Source organism: Bos mutus, chromosome 11 (assembly GCF_027580195.1).
Source record: "Bos mutus isolate GX-2022 chromosome 11, NWIPB_WYAK_1.1, whole genome shotgun sequence".
Taxonomy (NCBI): domain Eukaryota; kingdom Metazoa; phylum Chordata; class Mammalia; order Artiodactyla; family Bovidae; genus Bos; species Bos mutus.
The window spans coordinates 2,590,443-2,613,710 of NC_091627.1; the positions used below are offsets into that span (position 1 = coordinate 2,590,443).

Below are 23,268 nucleotides of genomic sequence, written 5' to 3' on the forward strand. Positions count from 1 at the left end.
CTGCGGCATCCAGGGAAAACCCTGCCTCCCGGTTTCGGTTACTCCGGCCGGGACGCGAGTCGGCTCCCGGGGAAAGCCCGGCCGCCCCACCCAGCTCGGCGCCGGCATCCTCAGCATCCGCACCACTCGCGGCCGCCCCATTGGCCGACGCCCGCTCTGCAGGGCCGTCCCGCAGCCAATCGCGGCCGGGGGGCGGAGCTCCGGGCTCCGCCGGATGCTCCCATCCGCTGCGGCCCGACGCGCCTCTGGACAGAGCTGCCCCGGCCACTCGCGGCGCGCCCGGGCGGGAGGAGCCGGTCATGCAGGAGCCGCTGCTGGGAGCCGAAGGCCGGGACTATGACACCTTCCCCGAGAAGCCGCCCCCGTCACCAGGGGAGAGGACGCGGGTCGGGTGAGAGTCGGGCGTAGGGTCTGCGGGTGGAGGATGCGGATGGCCTGGTAACCTTGAGTGGGCAGCGGGCTCCCCGACCTTGGGCCTCCACTGACTGTCTGGGAGTGGCCACCAAGGGGCCGCCTCGTTCAGACACACTAGTCCGGGTGCCCCCGCCGAGTACTAGGCCCAGGCCCCAGCTGGCAGAGACAGGGCCATGGACGCCCAGAGAAGGTGAGGTGTTTGCCTAGTCAAGCAGCAAGCTTTCTTGCATGGCAAAGCTGGGCGCAGACGCCAGGGCTCCTGTTCTGGGAACGGCGCCGTGCACCGGTGTCCCAGCCCCAGCGATGGGCTATCCTCATGCCCCAGGGGCTTCCCCAGGGAGCTGGGGCTCAGCCCCGGGAGGTGCCAGTCTGACCAGCTCTTGACCTAGCTGTCCCAGCACAGCCATTGTGCTCAGGCCAGGCAGCAGTCAGAGGCGGGGGGACTCAAAGATCCTGACGGCTCTGCACTGCCCCCACACACACTAGGGTCCTGCAGAACAAGAGAGTGTTCCTGGCTACCTTCGCTGCTGTGCTGGGCAATTTCAGCTTCGGGTATGCCCTGGTCTACACGTCCCCCGTCATCCCCGCCCTGGAGCACTCCTCGGATCCAAACCTGAATCTGACCAAAACCCAGGCATCCTGGTTCGGGGTAAGAGCCATGCTCTGAGCTGACAAGGGATAGGGCAGGGGGACCGGGGACCCACTGAGTTCTGTCCCCAGCTAGGAAACCAACCCCCGCCCCCCAGACAAAGCCACAGGACCCCCTCCAGGGCCCTGGTCTGCCCCTCCCCCATCCACTCGGGTCGGCAGTAGAGGTGGGGGGTAGTGAGGCCAGACAGTGGCTCCGAAATGAAAGAGGGAAGTGAAAGCTGATGGAGAAGGCGTGGGAAGGAGCAGGTGGGGAGGTGTTCCTTAAGATCTCTACCCAGCAGGGCTGAGGGTTCCCCAGAGCACCCCCCCAAAACAGAGCAGGCACCTCCCTGGACGAGGAGAGGCAGGACACTGGTGCTAAAGGAAGAGCACTGCTGGGCCACAGGGCGTCAGGAGAGGTGGTGAGCATGCGCGTGGGGCGAGCACGGGTCCTCGGAGTCCCAGGGTTCTACACCTGCCGTCTTAGCAGCCTTGGGTTTGCAACCTCAGCGTATCAGCTAAAATAATAACACCCGATGCACGCTGTGTACCTAGTCTGTGCCGGGCCCCTGCTCGGCATTTCCCATGAGAGCTTTTTCACTCCGGGGTCAACCCTACGAGGTGGGTGCTGCTGCTCTCCCCATAATGTAGCTGCAGAAACTGAGGCTCAGACAGGCTCAGCAGGATGCCCAGGTCACTAACTGGATCCAACTCCCTGTATACTCAACAGGGAGTCTGAGAACCCCCAAACCTTAAAATCCCAAGGGCTTCGAGTCACAGAACCCTCCTGTCTGCTATATGACAGTACTGGGCGTTTAAACATCGGTCTGGACAGAACTCCGGCAGACACCTGTTGTGGCTTCCCTCACAGACAGCTGTCCATGTGCTGCTTGTACTCCTCTGGGGACAGGAGGCTCACCACCATCCAGAGTCCCAGTCCTGCAGCCCAGGCTCCCGGGACAGCCTGGGAGAGCAGCTGTCCCTAGGCTCTGATGGGGTGGGGGTGGGGGGTGCTGGGTGCCCAGAGCGCCCAGACATGCCTGCCCTGCACCCTCCTCTGCAGTCCGTGTTCACCCTGGGTGCGGCGGCCGGGGGACTCAGTGCCATGGTCCTCAATGACCTCCTGGGCCGGAAACTCAGCATCATGTTCTCAGCTGTGCCCTCGGCAGCCGGCTATGCGCTGATGGCAGGCGCCCACGGCCTCTGGATGCTGCTTCTGGGAAGGATGCTGACGGGCTTCGCAGGGGGGCTCACAGCTGCCTGCATCCCGGTAAGACCAGGACTGCCCAGGCCGGTCCCCTCACTGCCTCAGTATTTGCACTGACCACCATGAGCTGAGGGCACCTGGCTTCGGGCCCCCCCCCACAATCCATGGGGATATGTTTGCCAGGGAGCCTCAGCTCAGCACCCCCAGGGCAGCTAACTTGGGGGAAATGTGACATTATGCCCCAAGGTGCCCCCAGTCTGGACTCCCCAAACTTCCTGTCTCAAGGCCTGGCAGAGTCGTTGCTCAATCAGAGAAAATCCATATTGAGCAACGTAATGGGGAGGAAAAGGAAGTCCTTGCCCTGCACCCCTCCTGGGACCTTGCATGTTACCCACCACTCCCACATCGGGGCTGGGCAGGCCCAGCTGGGCACAAAGCCCTGGGTTGGGGGAGTGGAGGCCAGAGTCTGGGTGCCCTCGGGCCTCCACCCCCATGTCAGAGCTGAGTGGTGCTGCCCACTTGACCGTTCAGGCAGCTGAGGTCCTGCTGAGATCACGACCAGGGCAAGAACCCACGGAAGCCCCCACTCCCTTGGTTCCCGGGGCTCACTGGGCCACCCCGCTCATCCCAGCCAGGCCCGGCGCGTGTGCTCAGCAGAGACTGGGTGGGCTGTGTCTTGCAGGTGTACGTGTCTGAGATTGCCCCGCCCAGCGTTCGCGGGGCCCTGGGTGCCACACCCCAGCTCATGGCGGTGTTCGGGTCACTATCCCTCTATGCCCTTGGCAAGTATCATCCGGACGCACACGGAACACCTCTTGTGTGCAGTCTGGGGGGTGGGGGACGGGGCCGCTGAGCAGCAGGGGCCAGAAGGGACAAGAGAAAGCAAAAGTGAGTCACAGTCGTGTCCGACTCTGCGACCCCGTGGACTGTAGCCCACCAGGCTCCTCTGTCCATGGGATTCTCCAGGCAAGAATACTGGGGTGGGTTGCCATTCCCTTCTCCACGGGGTTTTCCAGGCCCAGGGATCAAACCCAGGTGTCCTACATTGTAGGCAAACTACTTTACTGTCTGAGCCACCCAGGGAAGCCCGACCCAAGAGAGGAAGGGACAAACCTGCCCACGAATGAACCCCCTGCCGGGAGATGGTCAGTGTTTGCTGGTGGAGGCCCCCAGGGCCTTGCTGCTCAGGCTACTCCCCCGTCACTCCACTATGACCCCTGGGGCCCTCCAAGGACCTGGGCCCTGTGATCTAAGTGCAGCCCGGCTTGGAGCAACCAGGGGAGGCTTCCTGTAGGAGGCGGCCCTGGGACTAACCCTTGAAGGCGAGTGAGGCTGCTCAGAGGCCCCCGATGGGAAGGGCTGTGTTCAGCCCCGCCCCAGCCCCTCACAGCTCCTGTCCGCAGGCCTGCTGCTGCCCTGGCGCTGGCTGGCCGTGGCCGGGGAGGGGCCGGTGCTCGTCATGGTCCTGCTGCTCAGCTGCATGCCCAACTCCCCTCGCTTCCTGCTCTCCAAGGGCAGGGACGCGGAGGCGCTGCAGGCGCTGGCCTGGCTGCGAGGGCCCGATGCCGACACCCGCTGGGAGTTCGAGCAGATCCAGGACACCGTCCGGAGACAGGTGTGTGCGGGGTGGGTGCCCCGCAGCGCTGTGGGACACGGGCCTTTCACGCCGCTGGCATGAGCCTCGGTTGCTTTTCCTGGGAAGCAGGGATGAGAGCAGTTCCCACCTCCAGGAGCGGGGGTCGGGGCAGGACGTCTCGGGGTGTGTATGCGTCGCACCATGGATGCCCAGGGACCCGGCCGTGTTGCCAAGCAGGGGGTCTGCCTCAACCCACCCACTGACCCGGGAGCCTGGGTCCCTTGGGGGGGTCCCCAGAGCTGGGGCTGCCCCAGTGACAGGGACCTTTCCTGGAAGAGGGAAGAAGGGAGCCTCCTACCTAGCCCCAGGCAGCCCAGGCCAGGGTGGCTCCAGCCGGAGGGGCCGGCACAGCCCCCCGCAGCGGCAGCCTCGTGTCTCCAGAGCAGCCACCTGTCGTGGGCCGAGGCCCGGGACCCGCACATGTACCGCCCGATTGTCATCGCCCTGCTGATGCGCTTCCTGCAGCAGCTGACAGGCATCACGCCCATCCTCGTCTACCTGCAGTCCATCTTCGACAGCACCGCGGTCCTGCTGGTGAGAGCGCGCCCCTGCCCCGGCCCTCTGTCCCCAGGCCCAGGGAGGCCGTGCCCGCTGAGCGCCTGCCCTGCCCGGGGCCGCAGGCACACCCACGTCTCATAACTGTTTCTGTGCACCTGCCTGTCCTGAGTAATGTTTGTAAGGCTTCCATGTTTTAAGCAAGATACTCGGAATTACAAGGGAGACCAGTCTTCTAGAAAAACAACCCCCTGGGAACCACAGATCCCAGGTTCAGAGCATCTGTCACTCGCTGAGGAAGTCAGGTCCCCCCCGCCAAAACCTCAGCTTCCTCCTCTGCGAACTGGAGATAATAGCCAGCAGGCCTTCACATGTCTGTCCTGGGCTCAGAGATGAGATGAGGTGTGAAGATTAGGGGCAGTGGTGCCAGGATCCAGTACTAGCCTGGGGCTTAGTGGTGGGCATGACAGTTGTGCCCCCTGCCAGCAAGGCCCCGCGGGCTGGGCTGGGTGACTGGCAGAAAGCCACTGAGCCCAGGGCCTGACCCTGCAGAGCCTTGGGGGTGGGGGAGAGGCCCAATGGGCTAGGGTCGCTCGGCCTCACGGCTCCCTCCTCGCAGCCTCCCAAGGTTGACGCCGCCATTGTGGGCGCCGTGAGGCTCCTGTCCGTGCTGATCGCCGCCCTCACCATGGACTTGGCCGGCCGCAAGGCCCTGCTCTTCATCTCGGGTGAGTGCGGGCGGTCACCTGTGCTTCCTTCTTTTGCTCCTCCAGCTGCTGCCCTTGTGGTGGGAGCACCAGGGGGGCCTGGGTCACAGCTGCCCTGCCGGGTGGACTCGGTCTGCCCGGCACCTGGTGCAGGGCTGGACATCCAGAAAGGCCGGCTGGGGCTTGCGAGAGTGAATGAGCCGCTGTGACACACGCACGCTGGGCGTGACACACGCACGCTGGGTGTGACAGCCCAAATGCCGACGGGGTGGGAGCGGCCTGATGGGGAGCGGGCGGCGCAGGGCGCCGAGGGGCTCGGGCTCACGGGGTCCCGGCCCCCTGAGAGCCTCTGGTCTGTCCACAGCGGCCGGCATGTTTGCTGCCAACCTGACCCTGGGGCTATACGTGCATTTTGGTCCGAAGTCTCTGGCCCCCAACAGCACCATGGGCCTGGAACGCGAGGCCCTGGCCGGCACAGAGCAGCCCCTGGCCACGCCCACCAGCTACCTCACCCTGGTGCCCCTGCTGGCCACCATGCTCTTCATCATGGGTAGGGGTGCCCGTGGAGGGGTGGGGGCAGGCCAGCGTCACGCTCAGATGGGCTGGGGTGCTGCCATCTCGGTGGTTGGGGAGGGTCTCCCAGCAGCTCCAGGGAGATACCGATGGCCCCCAGACAGGGTCTGAGCACACCCTCTTGCCCCCCACCCCCGCAGGCTACGCCATGGGCTGGGGCCCCATCACCTGGCTCCTCATGTCGGAGATCCTGCCGCTGCGGGCCCGTGGCGTGGCCTCGGGGCTCTGCGTGCTGGTCAGCTGGCTCACCGCCTTTGCCCTCACCAAGTCCTTCCTGCTGGTGACGGTGAGTGCTCGGCCGGCGGGCCCCTCTGGCCGGTGCCGGGGGCCCGTGCAAAGGCGTCTCCATGAGTCCCCTCAGCCTCAGCACACGCTCCCTTCGCACCAGGCCAGGGACCGTGAAGTGAGAGCCTGACGAGGGCTCCTTCAGTTCAGCAAACGCTCGGCTCGGGGAACTGTTGGGAGGTCAGGCAGCTGACCCCCAGACCGGGGTGAAACCACAGAGCCGGGCCTGCCCGCCCTGCCGCACCCTCCCGGGCAGTGAGCGCGGTCTTCCCTCTGGTGGGCAGCTTGGGTCTCAGCCGAGCGCGTCCCCGTCCTGACTTCACTCTCGGTTCAGCTTCCCAGCAGGCCTTGAAGCCAACCAGAGTCCCCAGTCCCCGGGTGGGAGGGGGTAACACGGACAGCTTGGGCAGGGCCTGTCCTGGTGCAGTCACTGCGGCAGGGCAGGGTGGGGGCACCCAGAGCCAGTGCCAGCAGGAGGCAGAGCGATGGTGGAGAGGGGGGTGTTGCAGGCAGAGTAGGAGCCCACCCCTGGCCGCGCCGTGGTGGTGAACCTGCTGCAGGGAGGCGCGTGGGAAGGCTGAGAGTGAAGGTGGGCGTTGGGACCAGGGAGAGAGAGGCTGGTGTCTGGGGCCAGGGTGGGCTCCAGCTCAGAGGTGGTGGTCAGTCCCAGGGCCCAGCACCAGAGGAGGGCTGCCTGCAGCCCTGGGGGGCCTCGAACACCCTGCTAAAACGGCTGGATTTCCTGCCGATGGTGGGGAGCCCCGGGGTGTCTGACCGGGTGATGTGATGGAGCCCCACCACCCCGGCTGGCTGGCACAAGCCGGGCCAGAAGCTGGCACTGGGCTCCCTGTGACCCGTGCACTCTCCCCCCCAGAACGCCTTTGGCCTGCAGGCCCCCTTCTTCTTCTTCGCCGCCGTGTGCCTGGTGAACCTGGCCTTCACTGGCTGCTGCGTGCCTGAGACCAAGGGCCGGTCGCTGGAGCAGATTGAGTCCTTCTTCCGCACCGGGAGGAGGTCCTTCCTGCACTAGAGAGCGGCCCCGCCAGAGGGGCCTGCCGGAGTGGGCGGCGGAGCTGGGCTCTGGCCCCAAACTGCACCCTGCACCCAGGAGGCGGCAGCAACCCGCTGTCGACGGCCCAGGCACAGGACGGCGGCCCAGAGGCCTGACAGCCCCCGGAACACGCACGGGCCCTGGGCGGGCCCTGGGCAGGCAGCACTGCCGTCCAGCGGCGTCACACATTTATCCGCCGGACCTGCTGGCAGAGGCGGCCATCACACGGCCTCAGGCCAGGGACAAGGCCTCGCTGGGAGACCTCGTGCTGAGGACAGACGGGGCCGGTGCTGGTGGACTGGCTCTGCACAGGGATGCCGCCACCCCATCTGGTGCTCCCATCGCCTGGTGGCCACTCGGGGACCAGGACAGGAAGCTGCACCAGTGAGGCCTGTGGACGCCACAGGGGACGCGCTGGATGCCCACCGGCCAGGGCACAGGACCCAGCATGGACTCTGCCTCCTACACCCGCCCTGCTTCCGGGAATAGGAAGCGCTTGAGGGTGAGCTGTGTTCACACTATTTATACCAATAAACGAGAGGAGGGAGTGGGGAGTACTCCCTGTGGGGGAGCCCCGCCCAGCAGCCAGGCCGGACCCAAGATTCAGCCAAGGTCACCAGGGCCTGCTACCCCAGGCCACCCCAGTCTGCCCGCTGCGAGGCAGAAGGAAGGGGCGAGGGCTGGGTGCCCCCGGCCGTGAGGTTCCAGCTCCTCCGAGCTGTGCGCTCGGAAGAGCCACCTGCGCGGTCTGAGATGCTGGGAGCAGGCTGCACGGCGCCCGTGACACAGCAGGTCCCCTGGGGCTGGGGCCCCACTCGGCTGCTCTGGGGTCGGGGCGTCCCTCTTGGACCAGAGGGAAAAGTTAACAAGCAGAGCGTGGGAGCAAGGGTACAGACCATCACCAGGCTTTATTGCTCAAAACGCAAGCCAGACACGGAGAGTCGACAAGGAGCATGGGAGGACAGAGCCCAGACCCCCAGGGTGGGTGAGCCCTGGCCACCTCGGCGGGTGACCTGCCCACTCTAGCCTGTGACCCGGGGGCTGGAGGGCCTGCCCAACACCCGCCCAGCTTCCTCACAGGCCAGAGCCACAACCCTGCTCCACATACAGCCAGCTCTTCCTTCCTGCAGCAAGGAGACACCCATCAGCAGGAAGGACCCCGTGAGCAGGGAGACCCCGTGAGCAGGGAGACCCAGCAGAGGCAGGAGTGACCCCAGAGCCCCACTTCCTGGGGAAGGATGAGCCAGGAGGTGGGCAGGGCCCTTGCTGCTCCAGGGAGGTAGACAGTCTGATCCACGGCACACGTAGGAGACACACGCACGCACACACACGCACACCCGGCCGGCCTGCGGAGGCCCACAGCCCTTTGACCCCGGCGCTGGCCTAAGGAAGGTGGTCCCAGAGGACCCCTGAAGGCACGTGCCACGCCGGGCCGGCCGCACGGTAGACCCTGCCACCCCAGAGCTCAGCCCAGCTGAGGGCTGGGGGCATGCTGCTATCCCCAGGACAGGGCCTGCCCCCCAGCCGCCAACCCTAGCAACCCCCAGAGGTGAAGGTCCACCTGGAAGCAAAGACTGGGTGCAGCCCTGGGGCTGGCTCCAGAAGGCGGGAGCGGCCCCCAGGCTCCTGGGAGGAGCAGGGGCAGAGCCCCAGAGCCGCGCACGCTGGCCCGGCCGGCCAGGCCCAGGGAAGAGACCTGCTTCCACGCTTGTCCACGGTGCTGCGACCAGAGGCCAGAGCACACCCAGCCGGTGGTCAGGCTGCCAGGGCTGCCGGCGGGCGCACTGGAGGGGCATCTCTGGGCTCCATGGAGGAGACTGGCGGGGCCTGGGCGGTGGTGGGAGGCCGGACAGAAGCAGCCCAGGCAGCTCAGCTCACGGGGTACCCTCGTGCCTGGGAGGCCAGGAGGCCCGAGCGGATGTGCCCACGCGTGGAGACGGGACCCACATCCCCAGGAGCAGCTCCTCCCAGGCCTCTGGCCGGTCACAGTGGGTGGTCCCGCCAGCCACGCGAGGTCTCGAAATCTACCCCGTGGCCTGCGGCCAGCCAAACCAGGCCAGCTGGGAACAGTGGGGCCAGGAGGGTGTCTGTGCGGAGCCCTGCAGCTGGTCACCCTGAGGCTCCCCCTGCTCGCCCTGCTGCTGCTGGTGAGGCCCTCCGAGCCCTCACCCTGCCCCTCGGCACTTGGCTCAGGGTGATGCCAAGGGCGGGGTGCAGGGGTGCAGAGAGAGGAGGACTCCGGGCGTGGGGACAGGTGAGCGGGATTAAGAGAACCAGACACCGGCTCCTCCCCAGACTCCTCAGGGTCCACTCTCCTCGGCACACGCTCACACAGACCAGGAGATGAGCGGGGGCAGGAGGGCCCCCGACCCCTCACAGCTCCCCCTCCAGGGTGTCCGTGAGCTTCTCCTCGTCCACCTGCTGCCTCTGCTGCTGGATCCTGGCGTAGGAGATCGCGTCGCCCCTGGGGAGACAGGGCAGTCAGCACCAGACGGGGGACAGACCCCAGAAACGCAGCCGCCCGGCCTCTGCCCCATTCCTGGCCTAGGGCCCTGGGCAGGGAGGCCCTGCCTAGTGCCTGACGCACCCCCTGGTTTCCCCAGATGAGACCCCGTCACTGAGGATGGCAAAGACCCATCCTGTCGCCTCTAAGAGTGGCCTGGGCTGCCGGGGACGTGAGTTGAGGAGGACTGGGACCCTCAGGCTGGGCTCTGCGGGACTAGGGGGCGGGGGGCATCAGAACACCGAGCTGGGAGCGGGCCCGATGGGCAGAGGCTCTCCAGGAGTTGTGGCCCTGCGTCCCTGCCATCTCTACGCCCCAGGGGTCCCGTGAGTTCTCCTGCCTCCACCCCTTAGAGCTCAGATGCCTGAGAGGCACTGACGAGAGTCACTGACGGCGGTAAACAGGGCCACTCCAGACCTGCGTCCCCGAGAGGCTCCAGAAGGGAGAGACCACCCCCACTCCCACTGCAGCCGGGCCGGGACCAGTAAACGCACTTTTTGCCTAGCGCTGATAGTCCATACAGCACTCCGGTGGCGAAGGCGATGGCGTTGCCCAGCAGTGTGGTCAGGGTCAGGCTGATGACGATGGGAACGACCGCCATCCTGGGGGAGGAGCAGAGGTCACGGGGCAGGCCCGCCCACCCATGGCCATGACACCACTTCCTGCTGCCCAGCCCCTTCCCCCACAGCGGGCACAGGAAGGGTCCCCCGGCATCAGCTGGGACACAGGCTCACAATCGGGCTTCATAGAATCCTCAAAGGCCCATGAGCCTGTCTGCAAAATTCTGTGCATTGGGGAGAGAATCCAAAGCTTTCATCGGATTTTGGGGAGACCTCCCTGGTGGCTCAGTGGTAAAGAACCCCCCTGCCAATGCAGCAGACACAGGTTTGATCCCTAATCCAAGAAGATCCCCCGTGCCACTGAGCAACGAAACCCGTGGGCCACAGCTACTGAGCTCTCGCTCCACAGAGCCCGTGCTCTGCAGCGAGAAGCCGGCAGACTGCGACTGAAGCGCAGCCCCTGAGGCTGCAGCTAGCGAAGGCCTAGACAAAGCAACAAGGGCCTGGCACAACCAGAACACAAGCAAAATTATTTAAAAAAAAAAAAAAAAAGATTTTTGAAAGGGTCCATGATCCAAAAAGGTGGAAACAGCGCTGAGATGGTCCAAGCCTTCAATGTGCATAGAGACAGAAAGAGGAGAAAATTCCGGTGTCCGTTCAGGCCTGTGCTGGCCTTGTGACTCAGGACAAGTTATTCAACTGAGGCTCAATCTCGTTAGGGTGAGGTGGGATCAAATCTCAGAGGTTGTGAGATGGAGCAGGTAAGGCGTGTTAACTACCTAACACGATGCCTGGAACAGCATAGACAGTAAATAAACCAAGGCTCTGACTGGCGCAGTAAAATCAGCCACATCTCAACAAGGAAGATTCCAAAGGTTAAACTGCATGGGACTCGCCCGCGGTGAGGCGCACGCGGATCGCATCACCGGTGAGGCATCACCCCGCTCCGTCTGGTCCCGCTGGCACCACCTGGAGGAAGGTGGGCACTCTGGCTTACGTGTCCACAGGGTCAGTGCCTGGTCCTGGTTGGGACGTCCAGACCAGCGTCAGTGATCTGGGTTAACACACACACCCTGTACGCAATGAAGACAAGACTGTATACCCTCTTCTTGGGCACGACCAACTGAATTCTACCTGCGTGTCCATTCTGGCGGGATGTGCGATCATGAGGTTTTACTGGAGTTATAAAATTTCCCAGTAATAAAATAATAATAGGAACTGTGAAGGAAAAAAGAGACCGTGGGAAAAAAATCTTCTGTCAAAACAAAATTAAAGGCAAACAACAGGCTGGAAATATATTCACAGGAAACACAATAAAAGATGATAAAATCTTTAATACAGAAAACACATGCAACTTACCAAATAAGACATGATGATGCCAATGGGTAAAAAGGAAACGAGACCATTGATTACCAAAGAAGAAAATGCAATTAGTAAAAGTGTAGAGAAAAAGACGTCCCCTCTTAGCTAACAGATAGAAACGTGAAAATAGCACAGCACCCAGGGCCAGGGACAAGGAGGAAGAAACCCAGGGAGCCCTTGCAAATTGTGGAAACAATTTAGCCACACATTGGAATCATCTGAACGACCATCATCCTTGACCTAGTCACTCCACACCTGGAAACAGATCCTGAGGAAATCATCAGAAACACAGAAATTTTTAGCACCAAGATGCTCATCGCAGCCTGACCTGTACTTCAGTTGGCAAACGAAGAAAAGCGTGACACAGCCCGTGGGGTAAGTATTTCTGTCACTAACCGTCATCTTATGAAGCCTTTGTGGTAAAACTGAAAACATTTGTACCATGATGTTAAGGGGGAAAAACCAGGACACAAATTTACTTGCAATGGTTAAAACTGGGTGAGAAGCGGGTTTTTAATATGCCTGCAGACAGACTGAAAGAACTCATATCACAATGTAACAGGCAGTGGGGCTTTGAGTAACAACTTTCTCTTCTCCAGGTTATCTTTAACAAACATACGTTACTGTTAGCATTTTAAAATACATTTAAAAAATAAAGATCAAGGCACAGGACATGCTGACATGCATTTCATATTCCTCTGTGATCAGACACGGGGAAGGCAGCTCTAGAACCGAACACACATCTTATGCTCAGACTGTCACAACCACTGGCCTCCAGGAAGGGAAGAAACCTTTGAAATAAAAACCTCTGTGTTGACGCCTAAGGATAATCCAGATAACCACTCCTCCTGCTGCTGCCTGGAGCTCTTAACAGCCTCCCAGACACCAGGCGCTATTCTAGAAGCTGCATTAGACACATCCTGAAGTTAGTTCAACCTCAGGGTTCAGACGCGAGGACTCGGATGCGGACCTTGTTGCTAGGGGTGGGACAATCCGAGAAAAGCACGTTTGGAGGCCCTATTTCCTGTTCTTCCCCCTTCCGTGTCAGGACACCTAGGTGGGCCACTCTCCTGAAAGGCTTTCCAGAGGGACACGAGGATCTACCAGAATCCGCCCAACAACTCCAAACGGATGGGCCAACAGCCCAGGGGAGCCTCCCTTCCCTTATCACCCTCGATGCTGCAAGGCGCATGGGCCTCGCATCTGAAGCCTGTGTGCCCGGAGCTGCGGGCGGGGGCAGAGCCCTGGGCGCAGAACCACTGGATCACGTGGTACAGCAGGTCCATCGTGCGACTCAGCACAAAGGCCGTCCCCGTTTAACCTCCCCGGGGAGTACACAGGAGTGGTCAGCCGTCCCCTCCCCGCTCCCGGCCAACACCGCTGCGTGGGGCAGAGGCAGGGTCTGGGGGAGCCGAGTCACGCCCGGCCCGCAGCCCCTCACCCGCAGTAGAAGACGGCCTTCTGCCAGGAGCGCAGCCGGTCTGCCTTGGCTGCCACGGCGTTCGCAAACTCCATGAACTGGCAGCAGAAGGGCGCCTCGCACAGCAGCAGGACAGAGGCGTTCATGCTGGAGGGCCGGGGAGAGGAGCAGACTGACACCGGGCCAGGCTGGCGGGTCCCCGCGCCTGTGTCCCCGGGAAGCCACCCCTCCCGCTGCTGCCTTGAGGAACCCCTATCTGGGCTGCTCACCCCACCAGGCTCCGAGACAAGCCAGAACAGGGTGGCTGGAGCAGGGTGCCCAGGGCAGAGCCAAGGCTGGGGGCTGCCACGGCCCACCTCGGGGAGCTCCCATGGAGGAGCCCAGGTCCCAGTCGCAGTGACCAGACCCTGGGCCCTTCCAGCAGGCCAGGCCCTTTCATCCCCCCCCGCCCCAGCCTGGAGGGAAAGAGCCCCTGTTTGCCCCAAGAACCCCCCGAGCCTCGGAGCAGGAACTGTTCTGCACAACTCACACCCCTCCCAGGTCCCCGAGCCCCCCGCACACCACCAGCATCCGGCATGCCTCACAGACCAGCGCTCCCAACTCGACCCCCATGGGCTCCCCCCAGCCCTCCTGGGAGGTGAGGCTCTACACACACCCCCAACCCCCTAGGCAGGACCGTCGCATGCTTACTCACACCATCCACACGCCGGCCGCGATGTTTAGAGGATGGATGGTGATGCAGTTGAAGAGGCCCGAGATCGCACAAGCTGGAAAGAGAAACACACGAGCGGGAGTCGGCCAGGGGAGGCCACCCAGGGAGACAGCTCCAGACGGTGCGAGAAGCCCTTCCGACTCAGCCCCAGGCTCTCCTCACAGCACCCAGACGTCTGCCCTCGGATAGCTGACCCAAGCGAGGCCAGCACATGGCTCCACAGACCGGTGAGGACAGACTCAGGCAGGTGAAGTGCTTGCCCAGACCCCATGGCCAGGGCGCAGCTGGATCCCGGAGCTGGCTTGCTTGAGGGCTCAGTGAGGGCATCCCGCCCTCTCTCTGTCCCAGGCCTGGGGGAGCCCACCCTCTGAGCCCCAGCTGTCCCGACACCCACCTTGCAAAGTGAGCAGCATCAAAGACAGACTGTCTCTCAAGGGCTCGGGGCAGGGAGGCGGCACCACGCACGGCGTGGGCCGCGGGAGAGGCCCTTTGGGTGTAGGTGCAGACAGGAATGCCCCTCTTGGAACAGAAATCGGGATCAGGTCAGCCTGGGTCACAATCCCCGCTCTGACCACAACCCAGCCCAGTGACTCTGGGTACGGTCTTTTCACCTTTCCAGGCCTGTTTCCTCTCCTGCAGCCCAGCCCACCCACCTGGAAACACCCAGGGCCTGCGGTGTGGAGGGGGCATCCTCTGCTACCCGGGAAAGTGGCTTCCCTGGGGCCCCAAACGTGGAGCCCGCTCACGCCCCCGATGGCCTCCCGTGGCAGGGTCTGTGCACTCGCCTCCCTCCGTCCCCAGGGCCCCAGCCCGCTTCACCAAGAACTCCGGGAGCCTGCCAGGCAGGGCCAGGAAGCCGGTTGCTGGGCAGGAAGCTGCCCCCCCCGCCCCAAGGCAACAATGAGCAACCAGTTCATTAAATTTGCAGCAGCTCCCTCCATACCTGATCCCTGAGAAGGCCTGGAGCCCTCCTGGTGTGTTCCCGTGTAACCCTACACAGACAGCAAGCGATGCAAGACGAAACCACGTGCAGGAAGGAGCCTGCCCTGTGTGACCCCCAAGGTCTCCCGCAGCAACAGACGCGCTCTGCCCTACTAAAGGTGGCACCTGTCCCGGACCAACCGTCACCTTCATTCAGGCAGCAGGCTCCCCAGGGCCACAGGTATGAGTGCCCAAGACATGGCACTGCTTCTGCCCGACAGTCCGCTGTGCCCGTCTCGCCTGACAGAGGCCCATACGTCCTGCTTTCCACCTCCACCCCTGTGTCTACCAACAGCCAACCTTCCAGGAGAACCAGGTTTCAACCCAGACAAGCAGGCTCCAGCCAGGAGCCCTTTAACCATCAAGGGCTGGAAGATGTCCCCTCAGGGGCCTCCAATGCTCGTCCCAAGTGAGGGGGGTGTCCAGGGCCAGCCTGTCTTCTCCAGATGACAATCAAGACCCCGAGGAAATGCCTCTCCAAGGCCCCCTACCTGAGGAAGGTGGTGCTCCCGCACAGCGACCAGACAGAAGCAGGAGCTCTATCTGAACTCTAGTCTCATCTCTAAAACTCCTATGTGCTTTGCAATCGACCCTGTGTTACATGCTGTTGGGAATCCACATGACAATCACGTTCCCAAATCTGCAGGTGAAAGTGACATTTCAGGGTGAAGCCACAGGTCTCTCTTCATCTTCATGGGTCAGCACCCCAACACTATGAACTCCTGCAGCGGCCCAGGTATCCTGCTTCAAAAGCACAGAGCTGGCTGGGATGCCAGAGTTAACAAGGGACTCAGCCTCATGGCTCAGCTGGTAAAGCACCTGCCTGCGATGAGGAGACCCGGGTTCGATTCCTGGGTCGGAAAGATCCCCTGGAGAAGGAAATGGCAGCCCACTCCAGTATTCTTGCCTGGAGAATCCCATGGACAGAGGAGCCTGGCAGGCTACAGTCCACAGTCCATAGGGTCGCAAGAGTTGGACAAGACTTAGTGAATAAACCCCCACCACCGGCAGGGCTGAGGACCCCAAGACAGAGGGAGGAGGGTGATGGCCCACAGGACACAGTCAGGCCCTCCACTCCCCTCCCCATGCCTCATCAATGTCAGTCCCACAGCAGCCTCACTGATCTGCCAGGGAAACAGCTACCCAGACTCTGAAGGATCATATCTAAGACCCGACCAGTCTCTCCTACAAAGTCAAAAGCATGCTTCCTCTGAATAGCAGTGACAGAGACTCAGAGGCCCTTTGGTGACTGGCAGAGGGCCTGTCCCACTCTGGCCTCTGGACAGGGGCACACCCTGCCAGAGTAGCACACTCCTAACCTGCACTCCTGGCTTTCTTCTGGCCTCCACCCACCTGGGAGGGCCCCTAAAGAGGTGCTCCTTCTGGCATATCTGATCAGGGTCTGCCTGGCCCCAGCCCTCTGTGCCAGGCAGTCACTGTTCAAATCCTGAGAATGCCTGGACAGACAGACACTCCCTTTTTAAGACCTCGGGCTGTGCCCGCCTGAGTCCAGTAATTCTCAAGGTTGTGGGTAGCAGCACCATTCAGCTAGACTGACGCTTGCCTCGGAAGACCTCCAGATCTTTCTTTCACTGAGTAGCAGATCCGCCTTCCTATACCTGATCTTTTGAGGGTAATTGTGCTAAAAGAGCCTGGCTTCCCGGAAAACTTGAGGTTGGGGGTGTGTCCAGGACGAGCCTGCGTCCCGGGAACAGGAGGATGCGAGGCGCTGCTGCGGCTGAGTTGACAGCCGGAGGCAGAGCTGACATCAGAGGAAGCGCACCATCTCCAGATGGACCCCGAGGACCCAGAGGAGGGGCCACCTCCCTTCCTCGGGGATCACCTGCTCCCTGACACCACCTGCCCCTTGGGAAACCTGGCCAGACCTGTACCCGCCCCACGTGTAAACAACCTTCGCCGGAGGATAAGGCGGTCGCTGTCCGCACGCGCAGCAGAGTCAGCAGGCGGGGCTGCCCTCCGGCCAGGCGCGTCGGGGGGAGGGGGGAGCGGCAGTGAGGCCACGTCGGACCCGCGGCTCCCCGGGCGGTCACGCTCCACCTCCCCCGCGGCGGAACGCGCCTGGAGTCCCGGCCGCCAGCCGGTAACCATGGCAACCACAGAAGCGCCCGCTTCCCGCGCGCCCAGTGCATCCAGCAGACTGCATCCCGAGCGGGTCCCTTCCCGGGGGCTCGCGGGGTGGGGGGCGCGGGGCCGGGCCGAGTACTCACAGACTGCACCTAACACCCCCGACAGGCGACACAGCCAGCGGTACCACCACGTCATGCCCTCCTCCTGCGCGGGCTGCGCCGAGCTCCCGGGCGCCACCGCCGCCCCGCCCGCGCCGCTCATGGTGCCGCCGTCCGGCGCTGCCCGCCGCGCGCACAAAGGGCCGCGGAGCCGGCCGCGTCGTCCCGGCGCGCGGCCTTGTGGGAGAGGCGGCCGCTTATTAGCATAGGGGGCGGGGCTGGCGGGGAAGGGGCTGGCGGGGCCGAGCGGAGGGAGGGCGCCCGAGAGGCCCGGGCTTATTAGCATAGGGGCGGTGCGTCGTGTCTTTAGCATGGGGGCGTCTTTAGCCCTCGGATACCTGGACGGAGAGCGCCCGGGGGCCTCGCGCTTATTAGCATAGAGGCGGGGCTTCGTGTTATTAGCATACGGGGCGGGACCCGCTGGAGAGCCCGGGGGCCTCGCGTTTATTAGCGTAGGGGGCGGGGCCGCGGCGAGGTGCGCCCGAGAGGCCCGGGCTTATTAACGTACTAGCGCAGGGCCGGGCCCGGCCCCGCCGAACTCTCCGACGGTCTGCCTTCCCACCCAGACTAGCCTCCCACCCAGACTAGCAAAGGGGCGGGGCGTCGTAGGGAAGCGACAGGAGCGCGGGCATCAGGGCCTCGGTACTCCAGCCTCCCTCCTTGGGTAGACGGACGTCCGCTGGCAGTGGCCAGGGGTTTTCTGGAATCGGGTGTGGATGTGGAGCCCGACTGCGGCCAGGGAATCCCCGTCGTGCGGTGGGCTGGGTTTTCAAGCCGTGTTCGGACACTTTGGATAAAGAAAACGCCACTCAGCCGGAACGCTCAATTTATTGGTATCCGAGGGCTGGGAGAGTCCCGCCTCCCACCCTCTAGTGTTCTGTCTGTTGGAGGAGGCACTCAGACACCAGAGTCAGCTCACCGGGGCTGGACGGACACCTGCCAGGTGTTCATAAATGTCAGGCACCTTCCTTTCCCTACCGGGACTGGGAGGAGGCATTCCACTGTGTCCACTGGGCAGCTTAAGGATGCGCTTGGAGAGGAAGCTGAGGCAGGGGATCGGCTGGCTAACCAGCTCTCGTGTGGAGGGTCCAGTACTGGCCCCGAAGGCTGGCGTGTGCTTCCAGGAAGCCCTGGCTAAACTCCATCTCTGCCTGGCTGCCCTCTGACTCCCAGTAGAGCGTCTTCTGCCCACGAAATGCTGTTGTCCTCAGGCTGTGGATGTCCCGGATCTGGGAGAAAAGAGGCAGCCCAAAGGACCGACCACAAATAATAATTAGCATAAGCATTTTATGTGTAAAGTATCGTACACCCAGGTCACACAACAGCCCATCACAAAGACGCTGTTATTCTACCTGAGCAACTGAGGCTCAGAGAAGCTGCACTCCTTCCTCAAGGACACACAGCCAGAATGCCAGAGCTGGGATCTGAGCCCAGATTTGTACAGAGGCCAGACAGCCTCCTGCAGGGAGCTGATACCTTACAGAGGCCAGTTCGCCCAGAACACACCAAAGCTCATCGAGGGAGGGCTTGGCCTACTCTTCCAGTAAAATTATCTGATGCGCTAAAATTATGCTTCAGTCCTGGGTGAACCGGCTGCCTACATCAGCCAGTTCTGTATTTCATTCTTGTAGGGAGCTCAAGAAACATTTGTTGGTGAATAAATGGAAGAAACTTATCTCCCATTCATTCATTGATTTTGAGGATTTTGGTCTGAAGTAGACTCAGTGGTCCAGTCCAGTCCCTGCCCCCTGTCCCCAGGGACGGCTGTCCAGAATGATAGCAGAAGTCAGCCCTTCCTGTCCCCATCCCAGCAGCCTCACCAAGATGTAACTGGCATCAGTTCCCTCGGCTCTGGTGCCGCTGTCCACGGTCAGGGCATGGATGGCAATCCGGGCCCACGGGGCCACGTCGATGAAGATGCGACAGCCCCCCACGTTCCTCCCATCTGGACTCATCGATGGGCTCGAGATTTCGCCCCGGGGTCCGAAGAGCTGCATGTCACATCCTGCAGGGGAGAGCAGGTGGACAAACTGGGAGAGGACCATCTCACACACAGAGGATGCCCCAGGGATGGTTGCTCCTGCCAGAGGCCAGGACAGCTTACGGCCAGGCAGCAGTGGGGGTCGGTGCGGCACCACGGTCAGGATCAGGGCCCCCTGGCAGAAGTCCCCACTGAACCCCACCTCTACCACTTCCTGGCTGGGTGACCCTAATGAAGGCTTTAAATGCTCCGGGCTTCAGTTCCTTCTGTAAAGTGAAGGGAACAGCAGCACACACTGGGCAGGGCAGACTTTTTAAGATACCTCAGGGAAGCCACACGTGCAAAAGAGCTTCACACCAAACCCGGCCTGGGGGCAGCCCTCCTGAGTCTCCCCCTAGGTAGGTGCCTGTGCGTGGGGAGCCTGGGAAGTGAGGAGCGATGACCAGGCCAGCAGCCAGGGCCTGTGCTCCATGCTGAGGGGCCAAGGAAGAAGGGTCCCAGGATCCCACTTCCCACCTGAGGTCTGGGGGGCCCAGAAGTGCCTGGAACCCCGGGGGAAGCCACCTTCCAGCAGCTTGGGATGCAGAAAGAGGGCAAGACCCCCAAAGCAAGCCAGAGGGCTATCCATGGGTCTGCTGGGGCCCCAGGCTTGCAGGGCTCCCGGCCACTGTCCTGCACATGAGGTGCGTGTGCACACACACCCTGCTCTGCAGAGGATGAGCCAAGAGGACAGTGCACTCAGGGGGGCTGGGCAAGGCAGCTTGCAGAAGGCCCTTAAAGGATCCTGAAGGACCTGAGTGCCAGGCCAGGGTGTGGGGCCATGGTGGCCTGAGGGAGGGTGTGTGCCCTTGTGCCATGGGGCCCCAAGAGGAAGGGAGGCCACACAGCTCGGGACCCCATCCTGGCCACACGCGCAGGGGTGGGGTGTCAGGGGGTCCAGGAAGGCCACGCATTTCATTCGCAGTCAGCTCATTACTTTGCCGACAAAGGTCCGTCTGGTCAAAGCTACGGTTTTTCCAGTGGTCATGTACAGATGTGAGAGTTGGACCACAAAGAAAGCTGAGCACCGAAGAATTGATGCTTTTGAACTGTGGTGTTGGAGAAGACTCTTGAGAGTCCCTTGAACTGCAAGGAGATCAAACCAGTGAATCCTGAAGGAAATCAACCCTGAATATTCATTGGAAGGACTGATACTGAAGCTGAAGCTCCAATACTCTGGCCACCTGATGCGAAGAGCAGACTCACTGGAAAAGACCCTGATGCTGGGAAAGATTGAGGGCAGGAGGAGAAGGGGGTGACAGAGGATGGATGGTTGGATGGCAGCACTGACTCAGTGGACATGGGTTATGAGCGCACTCAGGGAAACAGTGAAGCACGAGGAAGCCTGGCGTGCTGCAGCCCCTGGGGTCTCAGAGAGTGGGGCACAACGGAGCAACTGAACAGCAATGGCTCAGTCCTCTGTCTGCCTGGCCCGCCAGCCCATCAGCACTGGCCCTGCTGGCAGGTTCTGGGCGGGTGGGGAGGCTCCACTGCCTCGCCGTACCTCGGTGGAAGGCTCCCAGGGCAGGCTGGCTTGAATACCGCAGCAGCACTCCGCCTCCGGGCCGCACAAGACGCTGCCTCACCAGCAGCGTGTTGGCTTGGGAGCTGAAAACCATGCCGGCTGGCTTCCCGCACATCTTCCTCCACACGAGCCTGCCCCAAAGCAGCAGCATCTCCCCTGGGAAGGGGCAGTGCAGTGAGGACCCGGCACCCCCAGTCCAGCGGCAGCCCAGTGGCCTGGGGCAGACTCAGCTGAGTTCAGGTCCCGACGCTCCCACTTACTGGCCATGCAACACTAAGGAACTCCATGTGTAAATTAATCTCTTCTAGCCTCAGTTTCCTCATCTGTGAAATGGGGACAGCCACACCCCAGTCCTCAGCTGGCTGTAGTGATTACACATGGGGAGGCACTTGGAGCATGCTCCCAGGCATGGGGCACCCTCGAGTTACCCTCACTGGCACCCCCAGACCCTGGGACTGGCAACAGCTGCTCCCGTGGCCCCAGACATACCAGCACTGCAGTTGAGAGAACCCTCCAGAAACCGGAGAGTCACCACTTCACCCAGGGGCCGCCCGATGGCCACCGCACAGTCTGGCCGCGCCGTGCCTCGCATGTCGATGATTCCCGTTGGCCCAAGGTGCTGCCGGCCACAGACACCTAGCAAGCAAGCAGCAGGACGGCGGGTGAGCAGCACTCCCAGGCAGCGCGTCCCCCGCGGGGCAGGGCCAGGGGAGGAGCCTGGGAGCTGGGGTGGCTCATGTCCTCCCAGGCCCCACCGGAAGCCTTCTCAGGTGAGCAGGGCACTGCGTGGGTCAGCGCATCACCACCCCAGGCACAGAGCCACGCCTGATGCGCCAGTGGGTCACACGGGCAGGGCTTCTGACTCTTCTCAACCTTCGGGTTCTTCTCCCCGATGGTAGTAAAAGTGAGCTTGCACTTTCCCAGTGAGGCAGAGGGCCCAGCCTCCCAAGCCCACCCCTCCAGTTCAGCCGTGCTCAGCCCAGTGTCCAGAGTGCTGCAGTCACAGGTCCACCCCCTTCTCTGGGAGGTCCCCATGAGGAGCTCTGTCTTACTCTCCCCGGTGAAGATGCCTTTGCCCCCACTCCTGCAGCCCCCCCGCACAGAAAGAAGGAATGAAACTAACTGGTCTCCACTGGGCTTTCCTGGGGCCCGGGCAGGCGTCCTTGAGCTGGGGAGAGGAGGCGGGTGTGGGGCTGGGGCCACTCCAGGGACGCAGCTGTGGCAGCTGTGGTCTGGCCTGGAGCAGTGGCTTCCTCACGGGGCGCCGGGCTGGCCATCCCCTGCCCCACGCAGGGCCCAGCCTGGCAGCCCCGCACGGTCACCGGCTTGGGCAGGTGCTGGCAGAAGTCGGCGGGCACAGGCACCTGGGCCCCAGGTCCTAGGCAGGCGTCGTGCCGATGCTGGATGCCCTCCCCACAGGAGACGGAGCACTGCCAGGGAAGAGGGACAGAGTGAGGCTGACCCTGCCAGGGCGAGACAAGCACAGTGGTTGACCAGTGGCCAGGCAGGATCTGATATAATCTCTGCCCAACGCAGGAGGCGAGCATACGTGCCCATTCTCCAGATGAGAAGACTGAGGCTCAGAGAAGTCACCCTTCAAGGGTCACAGAGGGAGGAAGAGCATGGATTCAAACCCGGGTCTCTCACTGTGGCCCTCCAGGCCTCGCTGCCTCCAGGCTGCAGAGTGAGGACCTGTGGCTTCCTCCTTCCGCCCTCCGTCACTCACTCAGTGCAGTGTCCACCCTGCCTTCCCGCCCCGCACCGCCCCTTCCAAGCGATCATCTCTCCACCCCGGATGCCCAGGCTCCTCCTGACGCTGGCGGCCATGTGCTCCGCCTCTTCTTCCCTCCGTGCTGTGAGCAAGCCCCTCCAGGGGGAGGGACCCAGCCCTGTCTACCTTCATCTCTCCAGGGCCTTGCAAGGTGCTGGGCGTGGGATGGCAGCTACTCACCTTCCGGAGTTATCAGCCCTTCATCTTCGGGCGTCTCCAGACCTTGGGGCCTCTGAAGGCCTACCTGTCCCCTGACACCTCTAGGTCTTCCGTCCCTGGGTGCCCTAACAGGCCTGGCTCTCCCCCTCCTTTCAGGGGATCACGACCCCCTGCCCACGTCCCCATGCGTGAGGACCCTCGGCTGACACACTGGCCGGCCGGCCCCAGCTGCAGCGCTTACCTGTGTCCAGGCGCTGACGTGCCACCGGTAGGCACAGTCAGCGACGATGCAAGGGATGCTGGCCTGTGGCCGCACAAGACCTGCGCAGGCTGCCCCGTCCACCTCTGTGTCCTGGCCGTGGTCCAGCCGCACACAGGCCAGCGAGCGTGTGGCCGTGCCTAGCCCACAGCTGGCCGAGCACGGGCCGAGGGACGTGACTTTCCACCTGCAGCAAGAGAAGACCCCAGAGAGGGGCTCGGCTCCCCCAGAGGTGGCACTGCCCAGGGGGGCTTCTCGGACGGCCAGCCAGGACCAGTTCCGAGGCCCTGGGGGTGTCCAGCAGCACAGCCCCTGGGCCCCTCCTGGCTGATCACCGGGCTGAGTGGCATGGGGGAGGCTCTGCAGGAAAGAGAGCTCTGTTTCCTTAAGAAGGTCCCCCCTTCCGTCCCCTTTGTCACAGAACACCCGTGGCACCAGCTGCTGGCTGGGTCAAGAACAGGGCCGGGGCAGCGGTGCCCTGGGATGATGGACAGCTGATCTCCGTCCCCATCATTCACTCCTGACCATGGTGGTTTATCATCTTTCAGCAAATGATGACGACTGGTGCATTTCAGAGCCGAGGCTGAAGCCAGGCAGGCTGCCCTGGGGCCTGGAGTCCTAATCACCACACTAGGCTGCCCCGGCCCTGAGACCCGAGATGCCGCCTCCCGATCGCGTGCCTTCTGTGGGCTTGGCGCTGTTCTAGATGCCAAGATACGGCCGGGAACCAGACCAAGTCCTCCCCACGCGCC

General features: G+C 62.7%; 3 protein-coding genes across 6 annotated transcripts in view; 1 reads left to right on the top strand and 2 right to left on the bottom strand.

Moving 5' to 3' along the window:
* The first annotated feature begins 216 nt into the window (after window positions 1–216).
* Window positions 217–7,783, top strand: SLC2A6 (solute carrier family 2 member 6). Of its 3 annotated transcripts, none has more exons than XM_070378700.1 (10): window positions 217–391; window positions 901–1,063; window positions 2,108–2,314; window positions 2,934–3,033; window positions 3,655–3,866; window positions 4,164–4,421; window positions 5,002–5,110; window positions 5,454–5,639; window positions 5,803–5,948; window positions 6,822–7,783. In XM_070378700.1, exons 1-10 carry the CDS (start codon window positions 300–302, stop codon window positions 6,975–6,977), a joined length of 1,629 nt encoding a protein of 542 aa, XP_070234801.1. In that variant the 5' UTR covers window positions 217–299; the 3' UTR covers window positions 6,978–7,783. The 3 variants fall into 3 exon arrangements, with proteins under 3 accessions (XP_070234801.1, XP_014334222.1, XP_005897492.1); XM_005897430.3 differs by having other exon boundaries at window positions 219–391; window positions 4,269–4,421; XM_014478736.2 differs by lacking the exon at window positions 5,454–5,639 and having other exon boundaries at window positions 4,269–4,421.
* A 104-nt stretch (window positions 7,784–7,887) lies between these two features.
* On the bottom strand, window positions 7,888–16,970 carry CACFD1 (calcium channel flower domain containing 1). 2 transcript variants are annotated; one of them, XM_070378701.1, is made up of 5 exons: window positions 16,765–16,963; window positions 13,538–13,610; window positions 12,865–12,990; window positions 9,996–10,103; window positions 7,888–9,462 (listed from the first exon to the last, which is right to left on the bottom strand). In XM_070378701.1, the coding sequence occupies exons 1-5, from the start codon at window positions 16,883–16,885 to the stop codon at window positions 9,372–9,374; spliced, it is 519 nt and encodes a 172-aa protein (XP_070234802.1). In that variant the 5' UTR covers window positions 16,886–16,963; the 3' UTR covers window positions 7,888–9,371. The 2 variants fall into 2 exon arrangements, with proteins under 2 accessions (XP_070234802.1, XP_070234803.1); XM_070378702.1 differs by lacking the exon at window positions 12,865–12,990 and having other exon boundaries at window positions 16,765–16,970.
* A 648-nt stretch (window positions 16,971–17,618) lies between these two features.
* Window positions 17,619–23,268, bottom strand: part of ADAMTS13 (ADAM metallopeptidase with thrombospondin type 1 motif 13) — a 33,006-nt gene continuing 27,356 nt past the window's right edge. The window contains exons 25-30 of the mRNA XM_070378703.1: window positions 22,499–22,703; window positions 21,451–21,757; window positions 20,817–20,963; window positions 20,307–20,483; window positions 18,603–18,787; window positions 17,619–18,011 (exon numbers count right to left, since the gene is read on the bottom strand). Coding sequence (XP_070234804.1) covers window positions 17,847–18,011; window positions 18,603–18,787; window positions 20,307–20,483; window positions 20,817–20,963; window positions 21,451–21,757; window positions 22,499–22,703 — 1,186 coding nt within the window. The 3' untranslated portion in view covers window positions 17,619–17,846. The remainder of the gene's footprint in view (window positions 18,012–18,602; window positions 18,788–20,306; window positions 20,484–20,816; window positions 20,964–21,450; window positions 21,758–22,498; window positions 22,704–23,268) is intronic.

What these genes read in the sequence shown, in the direction of transcription:
- CACFD1 (XM_070378701.1), bottom strand. Translation starts at nt 16,885, where the DNA reads ATGAGCGGCGCGGGCGGGGCGGCGGTGGCGCCCGGGAGCTCGGCGCAG. An exon ending in GGGGGTGTTAGGTGCAGTCT is followed by an intron (nt 13,611 to 16,764) that starts GTGAGTACTCGG and finishes TTCTCTTTCCAG; the next exon opens with CTTGTGCGATCTCGGGCCTC. An exon ending in CTATCAGCGCTAGGCAAAAA is followed by an intron (nt 9,463 to 9,995) that starts GTGCGTTTACTG and finishes CTGTCTCCCCAG; the next exon opens with GGGCGACGCGATCTCCTACG.
- SLC2A6 (XM_070378700.1), top strand. Translation starts at nt 300, where the DNA reads ATGCAGGAGCCGCTGCTGGGAGCCGAAGGCCGGGACTATGACACCTTC. An exon ending in GGCCCTGCTCTTCATCTCGG is followed by an intron (nt 5,111 to 5,453) that starts GTGAGTGCGGGC and finishes GTCTGTCCACAG; the next exon opens with CGGCCGGCATGTTTGCTGCC. An exon ending in CACCATGCTCTTCATCATGG is followed by an intron (nt 5,640 to 5,802) that starts GTAGGGGTGCCC and finishes CCACCCCCGCAG; the next exon opens with GCTACGCCATGGGCTGGGGC.